The following is a 25,890-nucleotide window of genomic DNA, read 5'->3' on the forward strand; positions in this document are numbered from 1 at the left end:
TATTAAATGCTTGCAGAAACTTTTAAAGGTATTACTATTTCACAGTTGAAGATTTCAGAAAGAAAAAAAAATATTTCTTTTTATGATTGTGTCAAGTATCAGTATCTTTTTTCCAGAGGGTTTCTATATATGTGTCCTCAAATAAATCAACACAGACTCATCTTAGTGACAAGCATTTTATAAACCAATATGAAAATAAAGTGGGTGTGGTGAACAAAATGAGGAGATAAGGGGATTTACATTTAGAGTTCATAATTCTTATGCTTTTTAGAAGCATATTAACTTTCTTAAAAGAGAGTTCAGATTGCAGAAGATGCATTTTTGCATTTACTTACATTCATTACTATGTTTGTCATGTTCATTGCTAAACTGTAAAAAAGTCATTCCAAATAAAGTAAATATGCTGTTAATAATTATATTTTTGTTATATGTTAATCAGATTGGGTGATGTAGAAAAAATGTTTACATACTGAATACATTAAAGAACCAAAGTAATCCTAGTTTCTTCCTTGGGTACCACGTCTTCCTTTTTCAAGAAAACTTAGTGCTTTTTGCTAATTAATACTCTTAGGATGATCAAGTGCCTTCAGCAAATCTTTTCATATAGTGTTTCATTTAAGAGAAGTTGCCAGAATTTATAATAACTGGCTCATATTACCATCATATGCCAATTCCCATGATAGCATAAGGATCTTTACTGTATTGTTATACCCAAATAAAAAATACATACTTATACATATGCACAGATATGCTGAAGCTGTATGTAAAATATCATATTATATTGACATAAAGGAAACAAAATGCAATAAATTTACAACCAAAGAAATAAAATTGAAATATAGAAACCATATAATATTCTGTCCAATCTAATATTAGGAAAAAGAATAATAATTTCCCTTCTCAGAATATAGGTAAGAAGTAGTGTGATGAATCTAATTGCGGTTTCTTATTTGGGCTTGTCAGTGTAGTTTGCATTTTAGTTAATTATTAGCAGTCTTTTAAAAGCCTTTAAACAGGAAATTTAACAATCTTCATTAATCATGTGATTTTCAGTATATCATGACTAGTTAGTTCCATGATATTCCTTATATCATTTTTATTTAAGTTCTAAACTAATTCTAAAGTGATACCAACTTCCTTAGTAAGGATTTTGAGTACAGAAAGAAATGCTCATAATAGCTTGTCAGAGAAAAAAGAAAAGAAAATGTGCCATTTACATTCCTACATATGCCTGCAAATTCTAAATGCAGTAGATGGCTTACACACAGTGAATATAATTCATGAATATTTCATAAAAATATAAAAGAAACTGGAGAATAAGAGTTTCAAGATATATAGTGTAAAATTCTATCAATTTCCCCTGAACCAGCTAATAATTCCTTTTTCTAAAGTGCAAGTCTATTTTAAGAGAGACTTTTTAGAGTTCTTAGTTGAATGAAATGTGAGATTCACCTAAATATATGATCCTTAAGAAAAGGAACTGAATAGAACCACTTATAATTCCTTTTTTTACACTAAGTGGCTCTTTCCACTTTGCCCTGGAGAATGTTCTTGTGTTAATTGACTGGAAGCTCCATTGTTTAGAGCATGTGCTTCTGGGATGCAGAAATGCTGAACAGGTGCTCAGCCACCCTGCCGAGGAGATCAGCTTCTTCACACACAGTGTGGGCTTCAAGGACATGTGGTAATTTGGGCTCCTGATAAATAACCATGCTGATTAGGTTGGCTGGTCGAGATTGGTCAATTAAAATGGGTTTTGAAAAAGAAGGGGGGAAAAAACTGAGAGCAAGTGAAAAGCAATATATATAAAACAGTATATGTGACACCTGAAAAGTAAATCAGTCCTTAAGATTCAAAAATATAAAGAAAAGGGTTACTGAATATTCCATGAATTTTCCGTGATACCGGTGTCTTAGCCATTTCTGTCTGAAAAAATATAGAACTGCCTGGACAATTGCTGTGAGATATGTACATACAGCTATCACTAACATAAAGACTATTTAAGCCATTGCCAGGAATATTAGACTTTAGCCTTGTTTTGACACTTTTTGATCATTTATCCTTATAGTTACACTCCCATGTTCTGAAAATGATGTTTGACAGATTTCTCTACAGTTCTCTAGGAGTGAAACCTTGAAGAAGCTGTTTAAGCCCTTCATGTTTTACATCCCGTTGATATGGACCAGCGATGCGACAGGACTAGTGATTAACCTATGTCCTGACACATTTGCACAGGGTGAATAATGATGCCGTCTATTCTAGCTCAAAGGGTTATTAAAATGATATAACTAATTCAAAGCACTGTAAACACTTTGAAATGAATGCACATAGCAGGTGTTCCAGTTTTATAAATTTAACTGACTGATGGCATGTAATTATATATATATATATATATATATATATATATATATATATATATATATATTTAAGGCTGAAAAATATAGAGTATACAATTTTTATGGATACTCTCTTTTGCCAATTGATTTCCAAAGAAATGCGTATAGTATTTTAGATTTAATAAATATAACTTTTTTCTTTTAAATCACCTAGATTTATTTATAAATTTTATGAGACAGTTTGCCAAGCCTGGGAGTTAACACCTATTTTCCTATCTCTGGGAGATTGTCCATGATCCAGATATTGTATCCCAGCCCCAGTGCAAGAAGATGTCTGGGCTGGGACCCTCAAATTTCACACATTATAATGTATTGTTTGCTGGTAATAGGCAAACGACTGCTTTTATATGAAGATTATGTAATGATAAAAGCAAGCAATTTTTGCAGGATTTAGTTTGCCATCCACTCTTCTAAATGCTTTTTGCATACATTAATTACATTAGTTTAAAAAATAGTGTTCCAGCATAATATTAGTCTCATTTAAGGCTTATGGAAATAGAAGCCCCCAGAAGTTCCCATAGTCACACATTCATACATTCTGGGTCAAGACTTGATTTAGAACCTGTCCAACATGAAACCTGCATTTGAAACTAATGGGCTTCCTGATTACATGGTTATGACTTATGGACTTGAGCCACTTAGAAATTTTATATTTTAGATAATCAGCCCTGGCCGGGTAGCTGGTTGGTTGGAATGTCGAACCATACCCCTAAAGTTTGTGAGTTCGATTCTCCCCCAGGGTACATACCAGGTTGTGGGTTTGATCCCTAGTCAGGGCACACATTCAGGAGGCAACTGAATAATGCCTCTCTCTCTCTCTCTTCCCCTCCCCCCCCTCTCTCCCTTTCCCTTCCTCTCTCTAAACATCAATACTAGTAAAAACATATTTACTAGTCCTCAGATGAGGATTAAAAAATTAGATAATCAGTTATGAATAAATAACTTTATAGGCATATTATTATAGCATTACTGTTAAGAGTAATTTTTAGACCAATTCCATAAGCCACACATAAACTGGCTTGGCATTTTGAAAATCTAAACTTGAATCAGGTCAAAGTTACTGTGTTGGAAGCAGAAGATATAGATTTTGTTTACAAACAGGATTAATTAGCAACTTTTAGAAAGATGCCAAAGTGGTTCTTTTTTCTATGTTTTCATCAAATAGGTGCTAATAGTTGCTGTTAACACAAAACTAATTGCCACCTCGCATGGGGAGTGCAAGTTGCCTTGTCCTGTGACTACACTGGCCCATCTGTTGAGAATCTCAGCTCAGAAGCAATACAGGAACTGGCATCCAATTTGGGCTCTGGCCAGTGGTCAGCTAACAAGCTGGGACAAACTTGGAGTAGGAAATACCTTGAAGTCAAAGATGCTTTCCTGCCCACTAACTGGCAGCTCTTGTGTGAGAGCAGAACCAAGACCAGGTGCCAGTTTGCAGAGCAAAAGGATCTGCCTAAGTGCCACTTGTCATTGGCATGTGGGTATTGTCCCACATATAAGCTATGGTGTGTGGCATGTTACATATGAGAAGTTGGGACCTGGCCATGTTACATGTTAGAGCATTCAGCTAGGTTGAGGTTGGTCTAGGGTAGCATTTTCCTTAAACCAAACTGTAGGAAAAGCCAAAGGCTTAAAAGGAGATAGTCACATGTCACACCATATCCCACAGGTGGCTATAGTGTACATTTACCATTGAAGACATTCTCCTACCTAGATTTTTACCTTTACTATAAACAAATTTTAAAAAGGAAAAAGTTTTTTAATTGACTTTATTAACACCAATCCTTGTCTTCACAAGAGAATTTGTGGTTAGAATCACTTAGTTAATTTTTAATCACCCTTAAGATATATTTCTGATTGGTTTTGTTCTTATTCAGATTAAGTTGAATTGTGATATGGGAATGCAAGGTAAAATGGAATTTAGGAGATCAGCATTCTTATCCCAACTCTGCCAAAATTTGCCATGTTATTTTAAGCAATTTGCATGTTTGACTACCAGAGTCCATGTCTGCAGAATGTGTGAGTTCAGTTGGATGGCTTCTATGATTAATTAAAATTATAAAATTTCATGATTCTATGAATGGTATCAACTCATATGAAAAGGTATGATAACACATTTTATAGGAGTATAAAACCACAGCAAATTGAAACAGGTGGGCCTAAAAGGGAAATTAAAATTACACATAAGCTCATTACTAATGAAAATTACTTTTTATGTTTTGTATACAGCTTGTCAGATATACAGAAAAATATTTTTTAATTCAAAAAAAATTGACCCTAAATGTTTATTTAGGTTTTTATAGGAAAAAATCTAGTACTGATTCAAGAGTTGTTTTTAGGTATTTTCCTTTTTTATAAACATACTAGAGGCCCAGTGAATGAAATTTCGTGCACTGGTTGGGTCCCTAGCCACTGCCAGCTGTCAGCCGGGGCCTCAATCTCTTCCCCAGGCCAGCCTGCTCCCTGGTTGAACTCCTGGTCGAGGGGATAATTTGCATACTAAGCTTTTATTATATAAGACTAGAGGCCTGGTGCATGAATTTATACATGGGTGGGGTCCGGCCACCCACCTGCCACAATGGGAGATGATGGGGCCCAGGCTTGTGGGGGGGAGGGGCTGTGAGTGGTTGGCCAGCTGGCCCTGCCCTTGATCGGGGTGAGGGGGGCCAATCAGGGGCCATGCCAGCTGGGGGGAGGGTTTGTGGGAGGTTGGGGGGCCAATCGGGGCCCCGATCAGGCTGGTTGGCCACCACAGTGAGACAGTGAGTGTCATTGTGAGCGGTTTTTCCAGTCATTCTGTTGTTCCAGTCGCTTGGCTTATATATATATATATATTATTTTTTTAAACATATAATAATATATATAATATAGATAGATAGATAGATAGATAGATAGATAGATAGATAGATAGATAGATATGTTTATATATATATATCTATATAGGTATATAGATATATATAGATAAATATAGATATATAGATAGATAGATATAGATTACATAGCACTTAGTCTATACCAGATACACTCTAGGCAATTTATAGTAATGTATTTATCTATAGGAAAACTTCATTAAATGCTATTATTCTCCTTGTATTATAAATGAGAAAAATAGAACACAAAGAGAGTAACTATGGCAAAATTCATACTTTTAAACAATACTAATGGCACTGGGTAGGGACAGTTCTTTTCCATTCTTCAGTTGGGATCGAAGTTTAGGAAAGAACAGCTTAGTAAATGCTTGCCTAGATCAGTTATGTCTATCAGAGAGTCATAAAATACAGCTGTGTAATAAAGTATACATTAAAGATTTTATAATATTTATCATAATGGCACTTATGTATAAATTTATTATGGCATATAAATCAGTTTGCATGTTTTAAAAGGTTAGTATTATTTTCCACTGCCTGTTAAAACAAAGTTCAAAACAATTCTATAATTATTCTTACAGAATAGTTTAACTTAATATGTTTATGTGCTTTTCTTCTTAACATTGAATCTGGAAATAAAACTATTTCAGAAGCTAAAGAAATGCTTGCTGAGAGAATTTAATAGTATTAGTGTATAAATCTAGAACTATGAACTCTTTTAGAGCATGATAATTTAATTTCTCTTTTTTTATCTTTGTTGCCTAACAGTGCTCATAGCACAGTTGAATTTACTGAGAGTACTCTTTTACATTTTTTTAAAATATATTTTATTGATTTTTTACAGAGAGGAAGGGAGAGGGATAGAGAGTGAGAAACATCGATGAGAGAAACATCAATCAGCTGCCTCCTGCATACCCCTTGGGGATGTGCCCGAAACCAAGGTACATGCCCTTGACCTGAATCAAACCCAGGACCCTTCAGCCCGTAGACCGATGTTCTATCCACTGAGCCAAACCAGTCAGGGCTACATTTTCTTGATAGTATTTGATAACAATTGTATGGACACTTATGAACTGGTAGGCAGGACTGAGTTCCAAGCTTCATATTATCTACCTATATGGTGGTATTATTATTATTTCTTTTTGCAAAGTTGCTGTTCAGCCCAGCTATTCTAGTCAACTGTTATGAAAAAAAACAACAACACAGAGAATAATTTGAGACTCAGTATTACAGTGGCATGATGAATGAGGGTTATATATTACTTAATGTGTGAAGAAGATACAATTGTCAAAATAAGAGAAAAGAGAACAAGTACTTTCAAAGTATTGTAAGAATGTACCACTCTCCATACAGTAGAATCAATTATTGGTGAACTCTACTTCATTTGTTACATAATATTAACTCATTGGTGCTTCATTCTAAACACCTATATTTAGAGGTGGAGATTGCCCTAGGGGCACTTATCAAAAAATTAAAGTACTAGAAGTCCCTTCTGAAAAGGTGAATCATCGTGTGACAAGAACTCAATGTAGAAATTTTGCTGATCATTCTTATTAGCAAGACTGTTACAATCACAAAAGTTACCATAAGAGCTTTTCAAGCCACAATTACCACATAATTTGTAGTAAGATGTCAATTATCTCAATTTAATATTATATTTCAATAATTACTTCAAAATAATTAGACATATTTACTGGGCATTTCTATGTATTGATATTACAGCACATAAAAAAAAGATGAGTTTGTTCTGGAGTAGAGGGTAAGATAGTAGAGGGTATGAAATACATATTCCCTTAATTATTAAATAATGAAAACTACATTGAAACTATGACATATAAGACTCTTTTGGGTTTTAGAAAACAAAAGCAACTTTAGTCCCATGTGACCTGGAGATGGGTCTGGAAAGGAGAATAGAATTCCTGTAAGTGGAACTGCAGAGAAGACTGTTTAAAGAGACAGAGATGGAAGCAAGAGGAAAACGCTTTAGTGATGGAATACATAAGCCAGTGATTAGTGGTTCAGTTTGCCTTCACTGTAGTGGAGTGGCACTTAAGGGCAGCAAAGTTAGCTGAGGCTTTATTATGAAAGCCTCTAATTCCAAGTAATTTGCTTACACTGAACACACTATGAAATGGGAATTCAAGAAGGACATTGAATATAAATGTATCTTTGCCTCTATGGTTAGAAAATTGAATCTCATACTTATATACAGGGTAGCTTGGAGTAGAGAAAGTTTGGAGGTAGACATTCATATTAGAAAGTTATTTAAAAGGTTGTTAGGGAATGCCGTTGGGATATTTCCTGTGAATATGCAATCATGCTTAATAATTAAGTGGCAGTACAATGGAAAGCTTTATTTTATAGGTGGAAGTTGATTGCATATCAGGGTTTATGTGAAAAAAGAGGTTAAAAGTAATACTGAAGTTTATCATTTGAGTGACTGGATGAAAGGTGTTGTATTTAATAAAGAGAGAAATACAAGATTTGTTTAGCTTAATTATTTCTAAACATATAATAATATCATGTCACTGAATCCAATTTAGAGTTCTTTGTGAGATCCTACATTATATTTTCTCATAGTTAAGGAGAAAAAAATGGCAAATCAACTGTGATATGCCATCTATGAAGAATGATTTCTAATTTCAGATATTTTGAAATATGAACAATGTGTATCTTAAAATTGATTAACTATGGAAGAAATAGCTAATACCTATAAGTGCTTCACATGCAAGCTGATTTAATCTTCACAACTGCTTTATGAAAGTTTCTCTTACAATCCTTATTTTACAAATGAAGAATCTAAGGGGCAAATTTAAGTGGTAAAGAGAGATTTGAATCGAAGCATTTTAGCCCTGAAGTCCACTCTCTTAACTATTAGTACACTGAAATAATTAATTTTAAAGGACATAATATTAAAATAATAACAAAACTTTAATTTTCTTGAGGACTCCCTAGTTTCATGTTAGGCATTTACTTGGTTTATAATTAATCTTTCCAATAACCTTGAAGTATGAATCCATTCTATAACAGAGGAGGAATTAAAGCTTAGAAACAATGAGCAACATGCTTAAGGTCACAGGATCTGTGGTTAGCAAAGCTGGATTCAAACCCCAGCTCTCTCTGTTCATTGCCCGTTTTGAACCTGGAACACCCTACATTCCCTCTACAGCCATTGCTATTTTATTTTTTCTATGTCTGTGTAATAGAGAAAATAGTGTTTAAATTATCATTGTTGAATAATTTATTTCTGTCTCTTCAACATTTTTTGCCATATTTATCTTTAATCTCAAGTATCCAGCACTCCATCTGGAATGTAGTGCTCACCAGATTTACATTTAGGGCAGTAGTTCTGGTCTGGAGCTAATTTTGCTACTCCCACCCCCAGAGAGACTTATAGCAATAACTGGAGACATTGTCAGTTACCACATTTGGGGATCAAGTGCTACTGTCATCCACTGGGGAGAGACGAAGTATGCACAGGACAACTTCCATAGCAAATAATAATCTTTTCCCAAATGTCAGCAGTACTGAGGTCGAGAATCCCTTATCTAGTGGAAGATATAAGCCTGGGCATCACTCACCTGAAATAATTAAATATAGTTAAAAAATCAGACTTTGAAGATAATAGTCTTTTTTATTGCCTTATCTAGAAAGGGATATCAGTGAGATAGATAAATAATATCCTGATTGGATGTGACATAACTATGTCATCATTGAACACAAGAAGAAAGCCCCTTGTTTTATTAATGACTAGAGTTGAATGTATACTTTTTTGCATATTTCTAGAATACACGAGGCTGGGATTTTTAAAAATATTCCTTGCTATTTAAATAGTTGCTGAGTTGATAAAAGTAGTTCAGAGTCGCTAAATTAGAGAAGTGCCTGAAACTACATTTTCAAATAGACCGACCAACCCACAAGTTATGTGGTACACCTAATGATGACATTTCCCCTATGGAGCTGTGTTGAATTTCTAAATTATTTCATAAGCACATTTCATGAGGAGGTTTCTGTGGGCAGAAGGAAAGGGAAAGAGCCTCTCGAATCTTCCCTGGCATGGTCCAGACTGAACATCTCTCTGATAATGCAGAATCCACCCCAATCCCAATAACTCAGTGAGTGCTTGCTTTCAATGCCAACGAACGCGACTTCTTAAAAGTTTGTCTAGCAAAGAACTCAAGTCCACTAAGTAGCTGGCATGTTCAAAAATCCATTTTACTCCAAACTTGCAGTCCTTTCATTCAGAGTTCATTCCCAATTCAGAGAGTGCAAGAAGAATGGAAGCCGCCTATCAAAAAAATGTGTGATAAATTGTGTATTCTGTTGAATCTCATGCATTTAATTCCTAAAGTCCTTTTCTAAAAGGATTTAAGTTAAGATTAATTGCTAGCCTTAGCTGGTTTGGCTCAGTGGATAGAGCATTGGCCTGTGGACTGAAGGGTCCTGGGTTCAACTCTGGTCAAGGACACATGACTGGGTTGACAGCTCGATCCGCAATGTGAGGCATGCAAGAGACAGCCAATCAATGATTCTCTCTCATATCTCTCTCTTCCTCTCCCTTACTCTCTGAAATCAATAAAAATATATTTTAAAAAAGATTAATTTCCAACTAAAGACACTACTGTGAAATATATCCACATTTCCAAAAGTGATATTGCAATTCTAACTCCTGTTGTAAACTAAATTGTCTTAAACTAATTTAAGCCAATAAAATAATTATTTCTAAATTGAAGAAAATTTAAACGGTCTTCACCACTTTATTCTAAAATGTTCTTTTTAATTGTGAAATAATTGTATTTTTTTAAAATATATTTTATTGATTTTTTACAGAGAGGAAGGGAGAGAGATAGAGAGTTAGAAACATCGATGAGAGAGAAACATCGATCAGCTGCCTCCTGCACACCTCCCACTGGGGATGTGCCTGCAACCAAGGTACATGCCCTTGACCGGATCGAACCCGAGACCCTTCAGTCCGCAGGCTGACGCTCTATCCACTGAGCCAAACCAGTTACGGCAATAATTGTATTTTTGACATAAATTTTTATGCTCTAATTAGTTAAAAAACTAATTGGAAATAATATGTGTAATATTCCAAAAGTATAAAAAGTAATACATCTAAGTGATTGCAGATATTTTATTTGAATAATCTATTAAATCTTAGTGAAAAATTTATTACAAAGAGGGTTGCATAATAAGGACAACAATGAAAATTATTAAATATTCCTTTCTGATATTATGAACTCAAGGAAAATCCTAGTATCTCTACAATGGTTTGAATTTGATCTTATGTCATTGTGGAAGGAATAAGGACTTCACACACAAACACACATGCACACAAGCACACATACACACATATACATATACACACTCCTATTTAATCTTTAAACTTTTAAGAGATTTAAATTTAGTAAAAATCAGGGTAATTATGGGGGATATTAAAAGTCCTTTGAAGTTCTGAAAGCAGTAATGTAATTTTCAGTGTCGGGTTTTTACCCTATCTGCATATAATACAAAAAAATAATAACAATACAGTCTAATCTAAAGCAAACAAACAAACAAACAAAAAAACTCTTTGCCAGGAAAATAGTGAATATTATATCAATGATAAAAATTAGAAATTGTGCTTTATGTATCATTAAAATCATGTGAATGAGATGGCGGCAGAGTAAGTGGATGCTGCACAAACATGCTCCCAGGAACAAACTGAAATTACAACTAAAATACAGAAACACTTCCTGAATAATCAATGGAAGACTCACAGGAGAGAACCCTGATACCCAGGGTCTGAAAGTGGAGAATGCAAAGAGACTAGTTGGAGGGGCGGAGGCTAGAAAGGGCTTGCCAGGAGCCCACAGACAGCAACAGAAGTTCCAGAGATATATCTCAGCTGTGGGGGGTTGCTACTGAGAACTCTGGGGTCTAATCCTCAAGCTGGGACCCCCAGCAGAGAGCACCAGAACTGAGAAGGATACCCACATAACATCTGGCTGTGAAGAGCAACTGGGTTGCTATTGGCCAGGGAGTAACAGCTGAAAATTCAGGTACTCTCTTAAAGGGCCAATGCACAAAATTCCCTGTGGAGGCAACCACATTGTGGTCTGACAGAGGGAGAGGGGAGTGGACTGGAGCTGTGTGAGCAGAAGTCAGGATTAGGGACTTGAGTGTTAGAGCTCAGAAGGCAAACCTCCCCCCCAACCCCCACCCCAGAGTTTGCTGAGTCATTCCCTAACCCAGTGGAGGACATCTTTCCCACACAGACATTTGCCTTGCCTGGGGGGAAGACTATTGGAAAACACCTTGCCCTGAGGCCACTTAAGAGACTAAAAATGACAATTAGCTTCCAGGCAGAAGCAAGGGCCCCACCTTGTTGAAAAAACTCTCACCACACCTGAAGACAATTGGCTGGGGACAATTCAAGACAGAATCCTTTCAATCTGTAGGCAGAGGTGGTCTCTGGAACCTTTGAATCTTTGCCTGATCTACTTAGTCAGAAACTGAGTTTGACACTGTTCTGCACTAGAGATTGAGAGGCATAGAAGATCTACCTAATACATAGTCACAAACCAAAACAGAGTGCCAAAATGAGAACACAAAGAAACAACCCCCAAATGAAAGAACAAGAGAATTCTCCAGAAGAGATAAGTGAAGCAAAGATAAGAAATTTATCTGAAACAGACTTCAGAGTAATGATGGTAAAGATGCTCAACAACATGAAAAAAGATATAGTAACTATGAAAAAAGAACAGTCAGAAATAAAGAGTGATATAACACAAGTAAAGAATACATTTGAGGGAATACACAGTAGATTAGGGGAAGCTGTGGATAGAATCAGTGAATTAGAAGACAGGGTTGAAAAAAATCACTCAATCAGAGAAACAAGAGAAAAACAATTGAAAAACAGGAGGACAGCTTAAGGGAGCTGTGGGACAATGTGAAACATAACAATATTAGCATAGCCTGTGTGCCAGAAGAGGCAGAAAGGGAGAAAGGGATAGAGAATGTGTTAGAGGAAATAATGGCAGAAAACTTCCCAACCCTGGTAAAGAAAAAAGTCACACAAGTTCAGGAGGCACAGAGAACCCCAAACAAGAAGAATCCAAACAGACCCATGTCCAGACACATCATAATTAAAATGCCAAAAGACAAAGAGAGAATCTTAAAGGCAGCAAGAGAAATGAAAGCTGTTGCCTACAAAGGAGTTCCCATAAGGCTGACACCTGATTTCTCATCAGAAACTCTAAGGGCCAGAAGGGAATGGCATGAAGTTCAAGGTAATGAAAAGCAAGTATCTGAAACCAAGATTACTATATCCAGCAAGGCTATCATTCAAAATAGAAGGTCAAATAAAGAGCTTCACAGACAAAATAAATAAATGAATAAAATAAAGGGCTAAAGGAGTACATCACCACCATGCCAGCATTGCACAAAATGCTAAAGGGAATGCTGTTGATATTTTAATAGGGGTTTCATTGAATCTGTAGATTGCCTTGGGTAGTATGAACATTTTAATGGGGTTTTGCTAGCTAAATACAACAGAAAAGCAATGGCAAGTGACTTATGGATCATAGAATTTAAGTAGGATAGAGAAATAAGTAATGGTGTAAGGTTGATAGAAATGGTGGAAGAATTCTGTTTGTAAATGAATAAAAACAGTAGGAAACATTCACGGTTATGGTAGGATCAGGCATTCAAAATTCAGATTTTAAAGGTAGAGCCATTCCAGTTGAGTATAAAGTCTAGGATCCTGCTATGAGACAATGGCCGAAGGGAGATGGAGACAATATCACTGGAGGATGAAAATAATTGAAGTGAGGTGCAATTATGGAAAATTTCAGTTGGCATTTATTGGGTATTTATTATATGCCAGGTTTAAGTCTCAACACTTTAAAATTGTTAACTCATTTTAATGCTTTAAAAAGCCCTATGATGAAGGTCCTATCAGTTATTATATTTTCTAAAGAAAAATAAATTGTAAAGAATCTATTTAAAACTAGATGGCATGATAGGAATTTAATTGAGACTTTGTTTCATTTTGCTTTGTTTTATTTTTTGTGAGAGAAGATAAATAACTTACTTAAAAATATGTATTTGCTATGTCTCAGGCACTGAATAATTGTTTGTAATAGCTGGGAGTTTTCGTTCACCTCCCTTTACTCCCATCCTTCCATAACCCTCAGAAAAGAGCCAGATTTCCAATAAGGCATGGAGGTGAGGTTAAAAATCTGAGAAGAGAGGATGGGGAAGGTTTACAAATCAGTGAGCAGATAGTTCAAAGGGCAGAGTGAAAAGTTTCGTAGAAGTGACTGCAAAAATTTTGTGAGCAATTATATGAGAGGTGATGAAGCTCACTGCAGAAAAGGTGAAAAATGAAAGAAGATGACGGAAGATGAAAACAGGTAGTGACTAAGAACAACAGGCTGTGAAGTTCACAGCTGTCCACAAATTTGCCAAGAGAATGAATCCCTGGAGTCTCTATTGCCTGTCATAGTTGTAGAAGATGGGAGAGACAGTGACACACAAAAGATAGCCACAGCCTACACTGATTAAAACTCACAGGCACTTTTAGTTTCTGGGTGAGCAGGATGCTTTGGCCTTTCTGGGAGGCTCAGCTACAATTTGGTTTAATTTCTCAAACTCCAAGACAGGCTCTGGTTGCAAGGTGGTGGGTGTCCTGCTGTCTGGTTGTTGTCATTGGGCCTAACTACCTGGTGATCTGAAATCTGCACTTCATTATGTCAATCATTGTTATCCTATTGTGGATGTCTTAAAGCATCTTTTTCGCTTACTTGTTTTCTCTTAGCTTTTTAGTTGGAAAATGTCCTGCTCTCTCAGTTGTGATAAAGGGAGATAAAGTAGAGGAGTTTTCCATCTATGAGTCAGGCTGGCAAGGGTTGGAGGTAGCAGGGTAGCATTTAAGGAAAGATATGAGAGTTAAAGGAAAGAAAAAGAGGAATCACCAGAAAAAGGAATCAAATGTAATGGAGGCAAGTACTTTGTCAGAGAAAGAATTCAGAGTAATGGTTATAAGGATGTGTAAGCGACTGGATGACAAATACACACAACTCAATGAGAATTATGAGGAGTAGCTTGGTTATTTAAGGCAGAGTCAGAGTATCATCAAGGTTCACTTTGGCTTACAGTAGAGGCTTCCAGAACAGAACAGCACGTTCTCTTTAGAGACTACCTTGCCTCTTGTTATTTCCATACAAATCTCTCCCAAGATTTTTGTTACCTTTTTTTCAATGAATATTACATTAATTGTCATTTTTAAAGGAATATCTGTATTTTTATATTGCTCTTAGTTGCCCTGCCCAGAAATGCTTGTGACCTAACTGAAAGAATAGGTAAAGATTTCTTTTTTTAAAAAATATATTTTATTGATTTTTTACAGAGAGGAAGGGAGAGGGATAGAGAGTTAGAAACATCTATGAGAGAGAAACATCGATCAGCTGCCTCCTGCACACCTCCCACTGGGGATGTGCCAGCGACCAAGGTACATGCCCTTGACCAGAATCGAACCTGGGACCCTTTAGTCCGCAGGCCGACGCTCTATCCACTGAGCCAAACTGGTTAGGGCGGTAAAGATTTCTTTACCCAAATGGTAAATGCTAACCTGCATTATAACTATAGATTAAAAAAAGAATGTGACCCAGGTTGGCTAGAATGTATAGTAAACTTGACTCAGTATCCCTTCACCAGCAAAATACTAATGGCTGGTTTTGGCTATTTGAAGATCCCAGACCTCAATTGTAATTTAAGAGCTTCACTTTAGGATATACCTTAAATATTAAAGATTAAGAAAATATCACTTGATATTTAGGTTGCCAAGAAGCACTTACATGAGTTTTGGTAACAAGTATTGTCTGTGGAAAGATTTTGATTGAAAAACTGTGAGCAGAAAAATTGTTTCAGGAGAATTGACAACTTTTTCCTATTTTCAGCTGTCAAGACTGAAAGAGGCAAAAGATTTAAATTTCTCTGAGAACGTTTATGTTATGTAGAAGAGTACCTCGATTCAAAGTTGTGAATTATTAAAATGGACTTTTTTGACTAATAGAAATACATCATCACTGACTTCTAAATGGATGCATCTCCATATCTACTATAATCCACACCATGGCCTCTATTAGTTTAAGGGTGTGTCTTAAATGATCAATGAATGATTTTATAAGATTAATATATGATCTTTATCCTAAAAATTATTCTGTTTAAGATAGGCAATAAACATTGTGACCTTTTCATGTAAAGCTCCATAGTTAACTTTTTATTGAATTATGGAACTATGTAATGCCTATAACTGCAGGCATTTATTGTTTGAAAGAGTGTAAAAGGTAGAAGGTGATCTTCAGCTCTTTGGATTGACTACAAGTCTTTTGAAAATTGAAAACAAACTTCTCAAGTCTCCCTAAAAAATAGACACATTTACTTGCATAGACATTAAGTATTTCCTAGTTAAACTCATACTTTTTCCTATTGGCCAACTTAATGATTAATAGGAGTCAGGCATCTTATAGCAAGAAGTAGTAGGTAATTTCAAAAACTAAAAATGTTGAGAAAATAAATTTACCTCCATGAAAAACAAAGGTGCTTTTGAGATGAAAATGGTCATTCAGGGAGATTTAATAGTGTAGAGCTCTCATGGAATCCAAACAAGGCAATGAGATACACAGTCTTGAACTGAGCATGTTATAAAATTTTGCCATTTTTCAAATCTTGTTTGATATTTTCAAAGTAAATTTAGATTTCTAAGAAACATCCCCAAGAGAGAAAGTTTCTTTAGGAGGAAGAATTACAATAGATTATTTCATTTCAATTTGGAAGTGATTTTAAAATGTAGTACTCTGTTTCTTTAAAAAATGAATAATATTTTCTCTTTTGAAACACTTTTAAGAAGATCACACACAAATAGAAACTTGCATTCAAAGTGTTGTTTTAAGTATTAAAATAAATTTATTTTGACTTATTTTGTTTTGTTTATTATTTAGCTGAACAGATGGTAATGGTTTTGACACAATTCAGTTTTCTTTTTCTTTTTTGCATGGGGCGGGGGGGTGGGGGCACACAACACAAAACCAGAGCTTCCTTTCCCACTTTGTCACAGCTGGTTACCAATCAATCTCCATTCACGGTACAGTGATGATGGCACATGTTGTCCAGTGGCCAAATCTGATTGGGTTGCATTTTTCAGCAGTGTTTCATATCAGGAAAAAAAGGTATCTTTATGGTGGGGACTGTCAGCACATGATTGTACAACTGTCATTAATCAAACCTGGCAACAATGACTGCATTTATACAAGTCTGAGACTGGCAGATTTCACAATCAAAACCACCCCGTTTCTATTAGGATTTCCTCACAAGTAATGTTTTTTCATCTATTTCTTTTTTTTCCCTATTTTTAATTAAAGTCAGATGATACCTCCTACATGTTGAACATATATAACATTATACCATTTATCAAAAGTAGCTGTTTTCTACCAAAGTATAATCCAATTATTTAAAATTCATTCTCGATTATGTAAAAACAGTATAAGAGCAAATCAGGGCAAAGTTTTTAAGTACATTAGGTTGTTCAATAACATAATAATTTTAAAGTGTGTCTGTGTTAGTTAACACATTATGAACCTCTAAGGATTACATTTGGTTTTAGATTCATATTGAGAAAAATATTGATACAGTGTTTTCTGGAGTTTTTGAAACTCTGAACACAAAATAGAGAAATGCACACCTGCTCAGTGCACAGGCAAATAGAACAGTAAACACACACGTCAGCTGGGAGGGGTGCGTTGCTCTGTGTTAGAAAAATAAATGTCCTTGTCACAGAAATACTGTCACAGTTTTTTTTGAAACTCAAGACAACAATCTTGCCATCTTCTATAAAATGGTGGCTGGGAGTAGGCATTATCTCTAAGTCATTTATTGTTGTGAAATCGTCTAAATTCTGTTGTGAAATGTAAAGAACTCTTGAAATATAAGAAACTATTACTCAAATTTATCATACTACTCAGTCAATATTTGCTCTCTGGGGAAAAGGCACATTTCTCCAAATACCCAGAGCAATAGTGTAAAGCATCAATGAGATTACAATTGAGCATATACCAATTTATCCAGAAAGAAATACAGGAAAAAAGGCCACATTTACTGGACCTGTGGAGATATTTAGCATCTAATTGCTTGTGCAATATGTAGTTTTAAGGAAAAAGTAATTGTTTCAGAGGAATTATGATCCATTGGAGAAAGAGCATGTGCGTTTTCAGGATCACTCCAGACATGTTGATATTTTAAGAGTTAATGTTGATGATTTAATAAAAGTTCTTAATTCTTTTAACCAATGCTTATTTTGTGAGTTTGCCAACAAATGAGAAAATGAATTTCCCCTTTAAATATTTGAGCTATCTTATACTCAAGATACCTAAAAACATAAACCATACATTTGAAAGCTGTGTAACCTATAAAATGATAGGATATAACTCACCAAGAAACTCAAATATGAACTACTTGTTGTCTAAGAGTAACCAAAAATAGTGCTGGTAGTGCATTTGATAATTTGTTGTTGTTATTTTAACATAAATTTTATTTCTTCTTATTAATTAAACATTTAATATTTTTGTGGATTTTTTTCTTTTAAAAAATTTATTGGGATGCCATTGGTTAAAAGGATCATATAGGTTTCAAGTGCATATTTCTATAAGATCTGTATATTGCATTGTGTGCCCACCACCCAAAGTCAAATCATCTTTCATCACCGTATATTTTGCCCCCTTAACCTTTACTATCTCCCACTCCCTTCTGTCTGGTAACCACCATACTGTTGTCTATGTCTATGAGTTTCAGTTTTATACCTCACCTATGAGTGAAATCATTTGGTTTTAAGGTTTACCTGACTAACTTATTTTCCTTAACATAATATTCTCAAGGTCCATCCATGTTGTTGGAAAAGGCAGTATTTCATCTTTCATTATGGCTGAATAGTCTTCCATAGTATATATGGACCACATCTATTTATCCAATGCTCTACTGAAGGATACTTTAGTTGTCTCCATGTCTTGGCCACTGTGAATAATGCTTCAATGAACATAAGGGTGCATTTATCTTTGTGAAGAAATGTTTTTGAGCTTTTTGAACACATTTGATAATTAGGATGTGGCAAGGGTTGTGTATATATATAAAAATAGGTAATTAATAATCAAGCACCTGGAGATCAGATATGAAATTAATGATCATATTAACAATACCTTTAATCTAAGCATTACACTATATGGCTGAATGGGGTGTGTGTCTGTGTGTGTGTGTGTGTGTGTGTGTGTGTGTGTTGTGTGTGTTTGTGTGTGTGTGTGTTTTATTTTATTTCAGGCAAATCAGAGTACAAAAATGAACTGTTATCTAAATATAACCAAAGCTATTTAATAAAACCAATTAATATTCTACACAGATATGACATCAAAGATGACTACACACTGAGAATTAAAAAGGCCTTGAGTATAGATGAAGGCACTTACATGTGTATTGCCGAGAATCGGGTTGGAAAAGTGGAAGCCTCTGCCACCCTGACTGTTCGAGGTAAGAGACCGAAGATGTGTAACATGATTGGACCAGCAGGCTAATATTTAGTTACATGGGTGAGTGAACCCACCATCAAAATAATAGCTTACCCTGTTTTATTATTATATTAAAAGGCATAGATTTTGTATACACTGTATTATTAACTGAGGTAAAATTACTTTCAAATTTGTGTTCAAAGGGATGATTATTTGAAATAATTAATTTTTAAAAATAAATAATAGCTAACATGATTTTAAAATAAATCTTAAAAATAGATATTTATATTTCCATTGCTTTGAACTATTTGTTGCTTTTAAATGTGGCTAATTTCAAAATTACTTTGTGTTTCAGTTTAGTAGTTTGTCACTTTATACTTGCAGAGTATTGTTTTGAAATTCTTTTTTATTCCAGCATTCAAAAAGCAATCTGGAAAAAAACACACACAAAAAAAACCTAACACTGCTTCAAAAGGTGGAAAATGAATACAAAGGAGCTCCCACGTTGAGAAAATCTGATTTAGAGAGTGATTTGTGAAGTTCACTGGCCTTAAATAATTGAAATAGCCAGCGCTCCTCCTGTAATAACTTTCACTTTCTGGGTGTCATGCACTTTCTCAGTCATGGGATAATGTTCGTTTATAGACTCCCTGGAATTGCTTATAAGTGAAGGAAAGCATTACTTAACCCTACGGTGAACTAGAATGAATTAACTCTCTTCCTGGTGGTGCACACTGATCCATATGAGTAAATTACATAGCCCAAGGTACCAAGTAGTACCAAGCAGACAGCCACACTAACTCTGGCCAAATAGACATTATCTGTGGTATTGTTTACTCTCAACGAACTTTAGACAGAAACAGGCAAATGCATCCCCTGCTCATTCTTTTAATCTTTCTTCCACTCCCCTGACACTTTCTCCTCTCAGCCTTCCGATGAGGAGGCTGGCTGCACACTCTCATGCAGGTCTCAGCTACTGCTCACCCTGTTTAGTCATACCTCTTACTCTGGCAGCTTTGCTCCCAGAACTTTTCATGAGATTAGGAGAAAGGTTTAGAGGAACTTGGGTTGCTTGTTCTCAAATTGTTTTTTGTCAGACCTATAATTTGGGCATCAAATCATAAAGAAAACCCTCACCTTCCTTCAGATAATTATTAGGAGACATACGCACTCTGGATACCTGGAAAACATTGGTAATTTCTATAATTTCCAATTGCTCCATTTCTATTCCATCTACTTTAATTTTTCCCCCAGTTTGTTGTGAACTGATATACAAAACACATTAGGCAAAATTGGCAAGCTAGTTGCTTAAAAATATTTTCATGTCTCATTAGGCAACACATCATAAAAAGTTATGATTATATATCAATTGAATGTACATACTGATTACTTATGGTCAAAACATGAGCCTCTATAAGCCTCTTTACTATATTTAACCTGAATTCTCTATAGCTGATTTTATATTTATACATATGTTTGTTTTTCTCTAGGCAGTCCTTTGCAAAAATAATTCACTCCACCAAATTCCCCCCAAAGTTTGTTTGTTTGTTTTTTTCTGAAGTGAATGGGGGAAAAATAAACAAGCAACAAAGAAATGTTCCATTCAAAAACTATTTGCTGACTAAACAAATGGTGAGAAAATGTGAGGAGTTGTTTGTTTGTAGAAGCAGCAGGGTTCCTTTATACTTGAATGCCTGGGTGAATGAGACTTGAAGTGTTCTGTTTGCTTTAAGATCTTTCCAAGCTAATTGCTTTCATAATTTGTTGAAAGTTTCAGGTTTAACATTTCATTTAACAAAGCATGCTCCTCCTGCATGGACCTTTACATTTGAAGCTAACTTACAAAACTAATAGAAAGAGTTATTCATTTTTAATAGGATTTTTTTTTTTTAAATCAGCAAACCTTGTGGATGGAATAGAGAGTTTAATCTGTGTGGTGTATATTTATAACTCATCCAACACTGAGTCCTCAAACTGGCCACAGAAAAAAAAATCTCCATAATACAATAGAAAGTAGAATAGAATATTATTTAAATATTTTAATCATTAGAAAAAGCAGTTGGGATTACTCATGCTAACAGGTTAACAGGAAAAAAATATTATCTATGACATTTTTTCTGTGCTCATTTTTCTGTGCACATAAATGAAATGTTCAGTCCTTCCTTTGCTTGTTTTATTAGAACAGGGTCAACTCTGACCCAATAGGCCACATCTATTTTCATCAATTTAATGCAGGGACACAGTTTATTTTAATTTGCTGATTTTGACAACATTCACCTATTGGGGTTTTGTTTTGTTTTTGTGTTTGTTTTGTTTTGTTTTTCTGGGATTAAATGCTGATATGTAACAAAGACAAGAGATTTTATTGTGATGTTTCTGCTAAAATTTTATCACAATGTTCACTTTAGCCAAATGGGGAAAAGGAAAATAAATTTTATAATCAAAATCTGCAAGAGTGACTTAGTAGTTGGTTTTCCATTTCAAAAATATGGTGAAAATAGTCTATACAATTTAACTTGACAGCAAGTAGCTTCTTTTGCTGACTTGACAAACATAAAATTTGAAAGAAATGATGGTGGACAACAAACCTCGTAGCATTTATATTCTAATCAAATAATTCATGATCTAACAGAACTTTTAAGATTACCTTCAAAATGTGTTAACTCAGACTGCATATTTGTAAACACAATGTTTCTCTATTTTTCAATTGCTCAAATTGGCTTTGCATAAATTAAGACTTCATTGGAATAACCATTTTGCTTGTAGGGCAATATTTCCTTAATTTTTTTTGAAACTTACTTAGTTAGACTAAGTAAAAAACAAATGTGTTTTTTTTTCTTAAAAAAAAATGATTTCTCACCATGGTTTCTTCTTTATCACTGTTTAATAGCATAGAATCAAAATGCTGCTTTGTTTCTATGTATAGGAAACATTATGTTTAAGATTCAGCTTAGGATGGCACATGAAAATACAAATTTAAAAATGAAAGACAGGCCAAAACCGGTTTGGCTCAGTGGATAGAGCGTCGGCCTGCGGACTGAGGGGTCCCGGGTTCGATTCCGGTCAAGGGCATGTACCTGGGTTGCGGGCACGTCCCCAGTGGGGGATGTGCAGGAGGCAGCTGATCGATGTTTCTCTCTCATCGATTTTCTAACTCTCTATCTCTCTCCCTTCCTCTCTGTGGAAAATCAATAAAATATATTTAAAAAAAAATGAAAGACAGTTATTTTTCTGTTGGACATTGGCAAAATTAATCGAAATCTTGTCAGTGAGAATAAGCCACAACTTTATGATGTTAGTCTGTTGTCTTATTCTTGGTTATTATTTTCATGTGTCCCCTACAACAAGAAAAAACAAAAATAAATTGTTATACATTGGGCAAATTCTTCTATTCCTGTTACTATAGTAAACCCATCATAGACTATGGAGCACGCTAGAGTTTTCATACTGCTACTAGAATTACTTTATTTTTCTTTGAATTGTCTTAACCTCCCCTTTCAATTGTGAATATTACAAAACCATGGATCTCACATAAGAGCAGCTCTAGTATTGTTCAGAGATTGCACAATGTTTGTGTTATGATGTGTGTGTTGAGTGAATGAGTATCTATAAACACGGTTTGAAAGGCCATATGCATCTCATCATTCCTCATGAAACATCATCAGGATGGAACTAGCCATCAGTTCTAGAGTCTCATTTCATATACATTAGAGCTTCATTCGCTAGGATATGGGTGAAATGCTTGTCTAGTAAATTTATATTTTTAATGTATGATTTTGTAAAAGTTCAAATGCTACTACATGTATTTCTTCTTCATTTAAAAAATGGGGCCATATGTTCTATATTTGCCTATTGCTTTTTATATAAAGTGGTTTACTATCTAAGTTGATTTAGCATTGTTCATTTTTTAAAAAATGTTATTAAGCTCATGTGTGTCTCTTATAATTTCTGTGCATTAATAATAGAGGCAACTTATTACTACTGATTTTAGTAATTGAAAGTTACAGTAAAATAAAAATAACAATTTATTGAAGCACCAGTTTGAAAGCCATTTTCAGTGTGAACAGGAATCAACTTGTCAGTCATTGTTTCCTGCCCTCTGCCAAAATAAGAAAAAGCTTAACAGTAGTTAGGGAGCTACTCAGCTGAAATCTTTAAAGATGTTCCAACCTATTCGTTATATTTTCATCCGCCCTGTCCAGGGATGAAAAGTGATGTGATCTTAACTTATTATTGGCTGAAAAGCAGTGTCCTGGGCTTTTCTGTAGTCCTATAATGGTTCTGACTAACCATGCTTAAAAACCAATTGCTATTTAAATCAGACAGTGAGGCCTTCTTTTATTGACATGACATTTGCTAGTCTGTGACTTGAATAGTTAGAGTAATCAGATTCTTAACTTTATAGTACCACAAGGCTTTTTAACTCTAAAAACACCATTGAAATTATAACTATAGTTAAGTGATGAAGATATGACTTTACATAAAATTTCTCTAATTGCTTATAGTTAATCCTGGCATGCAAAAATAATTACTTTCTTAGAATTACATTATAATGTTCAGTTTTATCAAACTCAGACATTCTGTTCATACTTGAATTATGACTAGAAATCATTCTACTGTCCATACTTAAATGTAACATTACACATCATGCATTCTGATAATTTTCTTTTCTTTTAATTTCTTTTTTATGTTCTCACCACACCATTGTAATGTCTACAGCTCGCCCTGTTGGTAAGTAGCCATCCTTCTATCCATTTAGCATGGCTTTGTACAGTTCTTCATAACTCATGCATAGTAGAAATTGACAGAATGAAATATATTCATCCCTGTAAATATATTGCTTGAGGGACTATCTTCTGTAAAAGTTATTTCTGATCTTTTCATCACTTTGATAAACAATTTTGTAGTGACTTCTGCTATTTTAACAATGAATAGGTAACAATTTTCTTCTAAAAGAATATATGAATGGTTAATATTATAAACTGCAAACTTTTCTTGAGAAAAATACAATACTCCCTTTTCTGGTATGTATAAAATAATCAATTATTAGTTATGTTTGATATTCAAAAATTAGTTATGTATGAATAAATTAAGAAGTTAGATCATTTTGTGTACTTCCCTTATTTTAAGCTGTTTGGGTTCTTTGCTTTTTAAGAGCATTTTAACTGCTGCATACTTCTTATCTGCATACCTATTTAAATACATTTAGTAGAATGCTTCAAGTTATTATAAATAGTTATTTAAACTAAGAGGAAAAGAAAGTAATGAGCTATGTTCTTTGGCATGAAAAGTTTGTGGTTTCAATATATTTCATCCTTCATTTGGCTTTGCAAAATTGAAGTGAACAGCTTTTGCTTGCAGTAATGTAAGTGGCTATTATTGGTAAATATTTGGAAGATAAATTATTTTTAAATTCATTAATTTAATAACCTATCTGCATTTTTTGAAAGTTTAGCTTAACCTACCAATAAATGTGTTTAGGTAAAAGAAACCTTGGTAATCCTATATAATAAAAGTATAATATGCAAATTGACCAACTAGTGGCTATGACACGCACTGACCACAAGGAGGCAGGTGCTGACTGCAGGAGCTGCCTTCTGTTGGTCAGGCGCTCACCCAGAAGCCGTCTCACTGCTGGTGAATGCAGTGGAAGTGGCAGAAGCCTCTCCTGCCTTCGCTGCGGGCAGGCCGTAAGGAGCAAGGGGTCCTCGACTGTGAGAGCCCCAGACTGCAAGAGGGATGTCTGACTGCCAGCTTAGGCCCAATCTCTAGGGGGATTGGGCCTAAGCCTGCAGGCGGACATCCCCTGAGGGGTCCAGGACTGCGAGAGGGTGCAGGCCAGGCATGAATCTCGTGCACTGGGCTTCTAGTTATTTTATAAGTAAATGAATAGATATATGCATAAATGGATGGATGGTTGAATGAATGAACGAATCTAATACACTGCTTCTTTATTACACCAAGATATCTCAGTAATTTACTCAATTCAACATAGCTTTATAAATGTTCCATCTTACTTTAAAAGCTTTCTTAATATACTGGCTTGTCATTCATTGTTTGATGCATATTGGTCCAAATTTATAATCTTCTTTCCCATTTGTTGAAACATGACAAACTTTATTATTATATTAAATTCTTGCACTCGGGGGGTCTCTCAGCCCAGCCTACACACTCTCTCAATCCGGGACCCCTCGGGTGGGGTCCAGTCCCATCACAGCATGGCTCTGTTTCCCCAGAGCCTGCAGGAGGGGAGAGGGACCAAGATTTCCAGATCACAGCATGGCTCTGGTTCCCCAGAGCATGCAGGCGGGGAGAGGGACCAAGATTTCCAGATCACAGCATCGCTCTGGTTCCCCAGAGCATGCAGGTGGGGAGAGGGACCAAGAGGCCAGTCCAATGGCAGCATGGCTCCATTCCCACAGCTTCCTCCTGCCGCCACGCTGCAGGCCAGGACTGAGTCCCGCTGCGGGCAGCCAGGACCCAGGACTGACTCCTGCCATGTGAGGCCAGGACCCAGGACTGACTCCCGTTGCGGGCGGCCGGGACCCAGGACTGACTTCCACCGCACCCGCGGGACCCTAGCCTGGTGTTCGGTCATCCATCCAGACGTTTAGGTCGTGACGGACCCTGCCTCTTTATATATTAGGATAGTATATACTTACATGGATAGAAAGTATAATAAAATCAAACTTTGGTTTCTCAACCTGAATTTTTGCTCTAGTATTTCTGAGCAGTAATTTCTTTGTCAGTTATCTAATATCCTTGATTCTCAGATTCTTTGTCTATAACATGGGGAAAATAATACTGACTTATAAAGCTGCTGTAGGAATTAATTTAGTTCAAGATTGATAATTTATGTGAATTTTTTATGCCAACATTGGTTAACATATTCCTAGTTTCTGAGAAACATTTTTTCACATTTTAATATTTTTGAAATACGGTTATGGCTTACAGTTAATTGAACATAAATGGCAGACTTTTTTAAAACACAATTATTAAATTGGTCATGCTTTTTACTATTGATGTTGTTAGAAAAATGAGGAATAGATTATAGTTTTAAGCTTCATTTTTTGTATTTATAAGAATTCATAC

The 25,890-nt window shown here is 35.2% G+C and overlaps 1 protein-coding gene across 9 annotated transcripts in view; it reads left to right on the forward strand.

Moving 5' to 3' along the window:
* ROBO2 (roundabout guidance receptor 2) overlaps positions 1–25,890 on the forward strand; it is a 691,429-nt gene that overhangs the window by 513,887 nt on the left and 151,652 nt on the right. For 5 of the 9 annotated variants that reach the window (XM_070406004.1, XM_070406006.1, XM_070406010.1 and 2 more), the window contains exons 6-7: positions 18,693–18,820; positions 23,518–23,529. In XM_070406004.1, the coding sequence (XP_070262105.1) occupies positions 18,693–18,820; positions 23,518–23,529 (140 nt within the window). The remainder of the gene's footprint in view (positions 1–18,692; positions 18,821–23,517; positions 23,530–25,890) is intronic. The other 4 variants (XM_070406005.1, XM_070406011.1, XM_070406009.1 and 1 more) reach the window with 1 other exon arrangement.

The sequence above is a fragment of the Myotis yumanensis genome, unplaced genomic scaffold (assembly GCF_028538775.1).
Source record: "Myotis yumanensis isolate MYYU_CA2020_CCGP unplaced genomic scaffold, mMyoYum1.0.hap1 SCAF_2, whole genome shotgun sequence".
Classification (NCBI taxonomy): Eukaryota; Metazoa; Chordata; class Mammalia; order Chiroptera; family Vespertilionidae; genus Myotis; species Myotis yumanensis.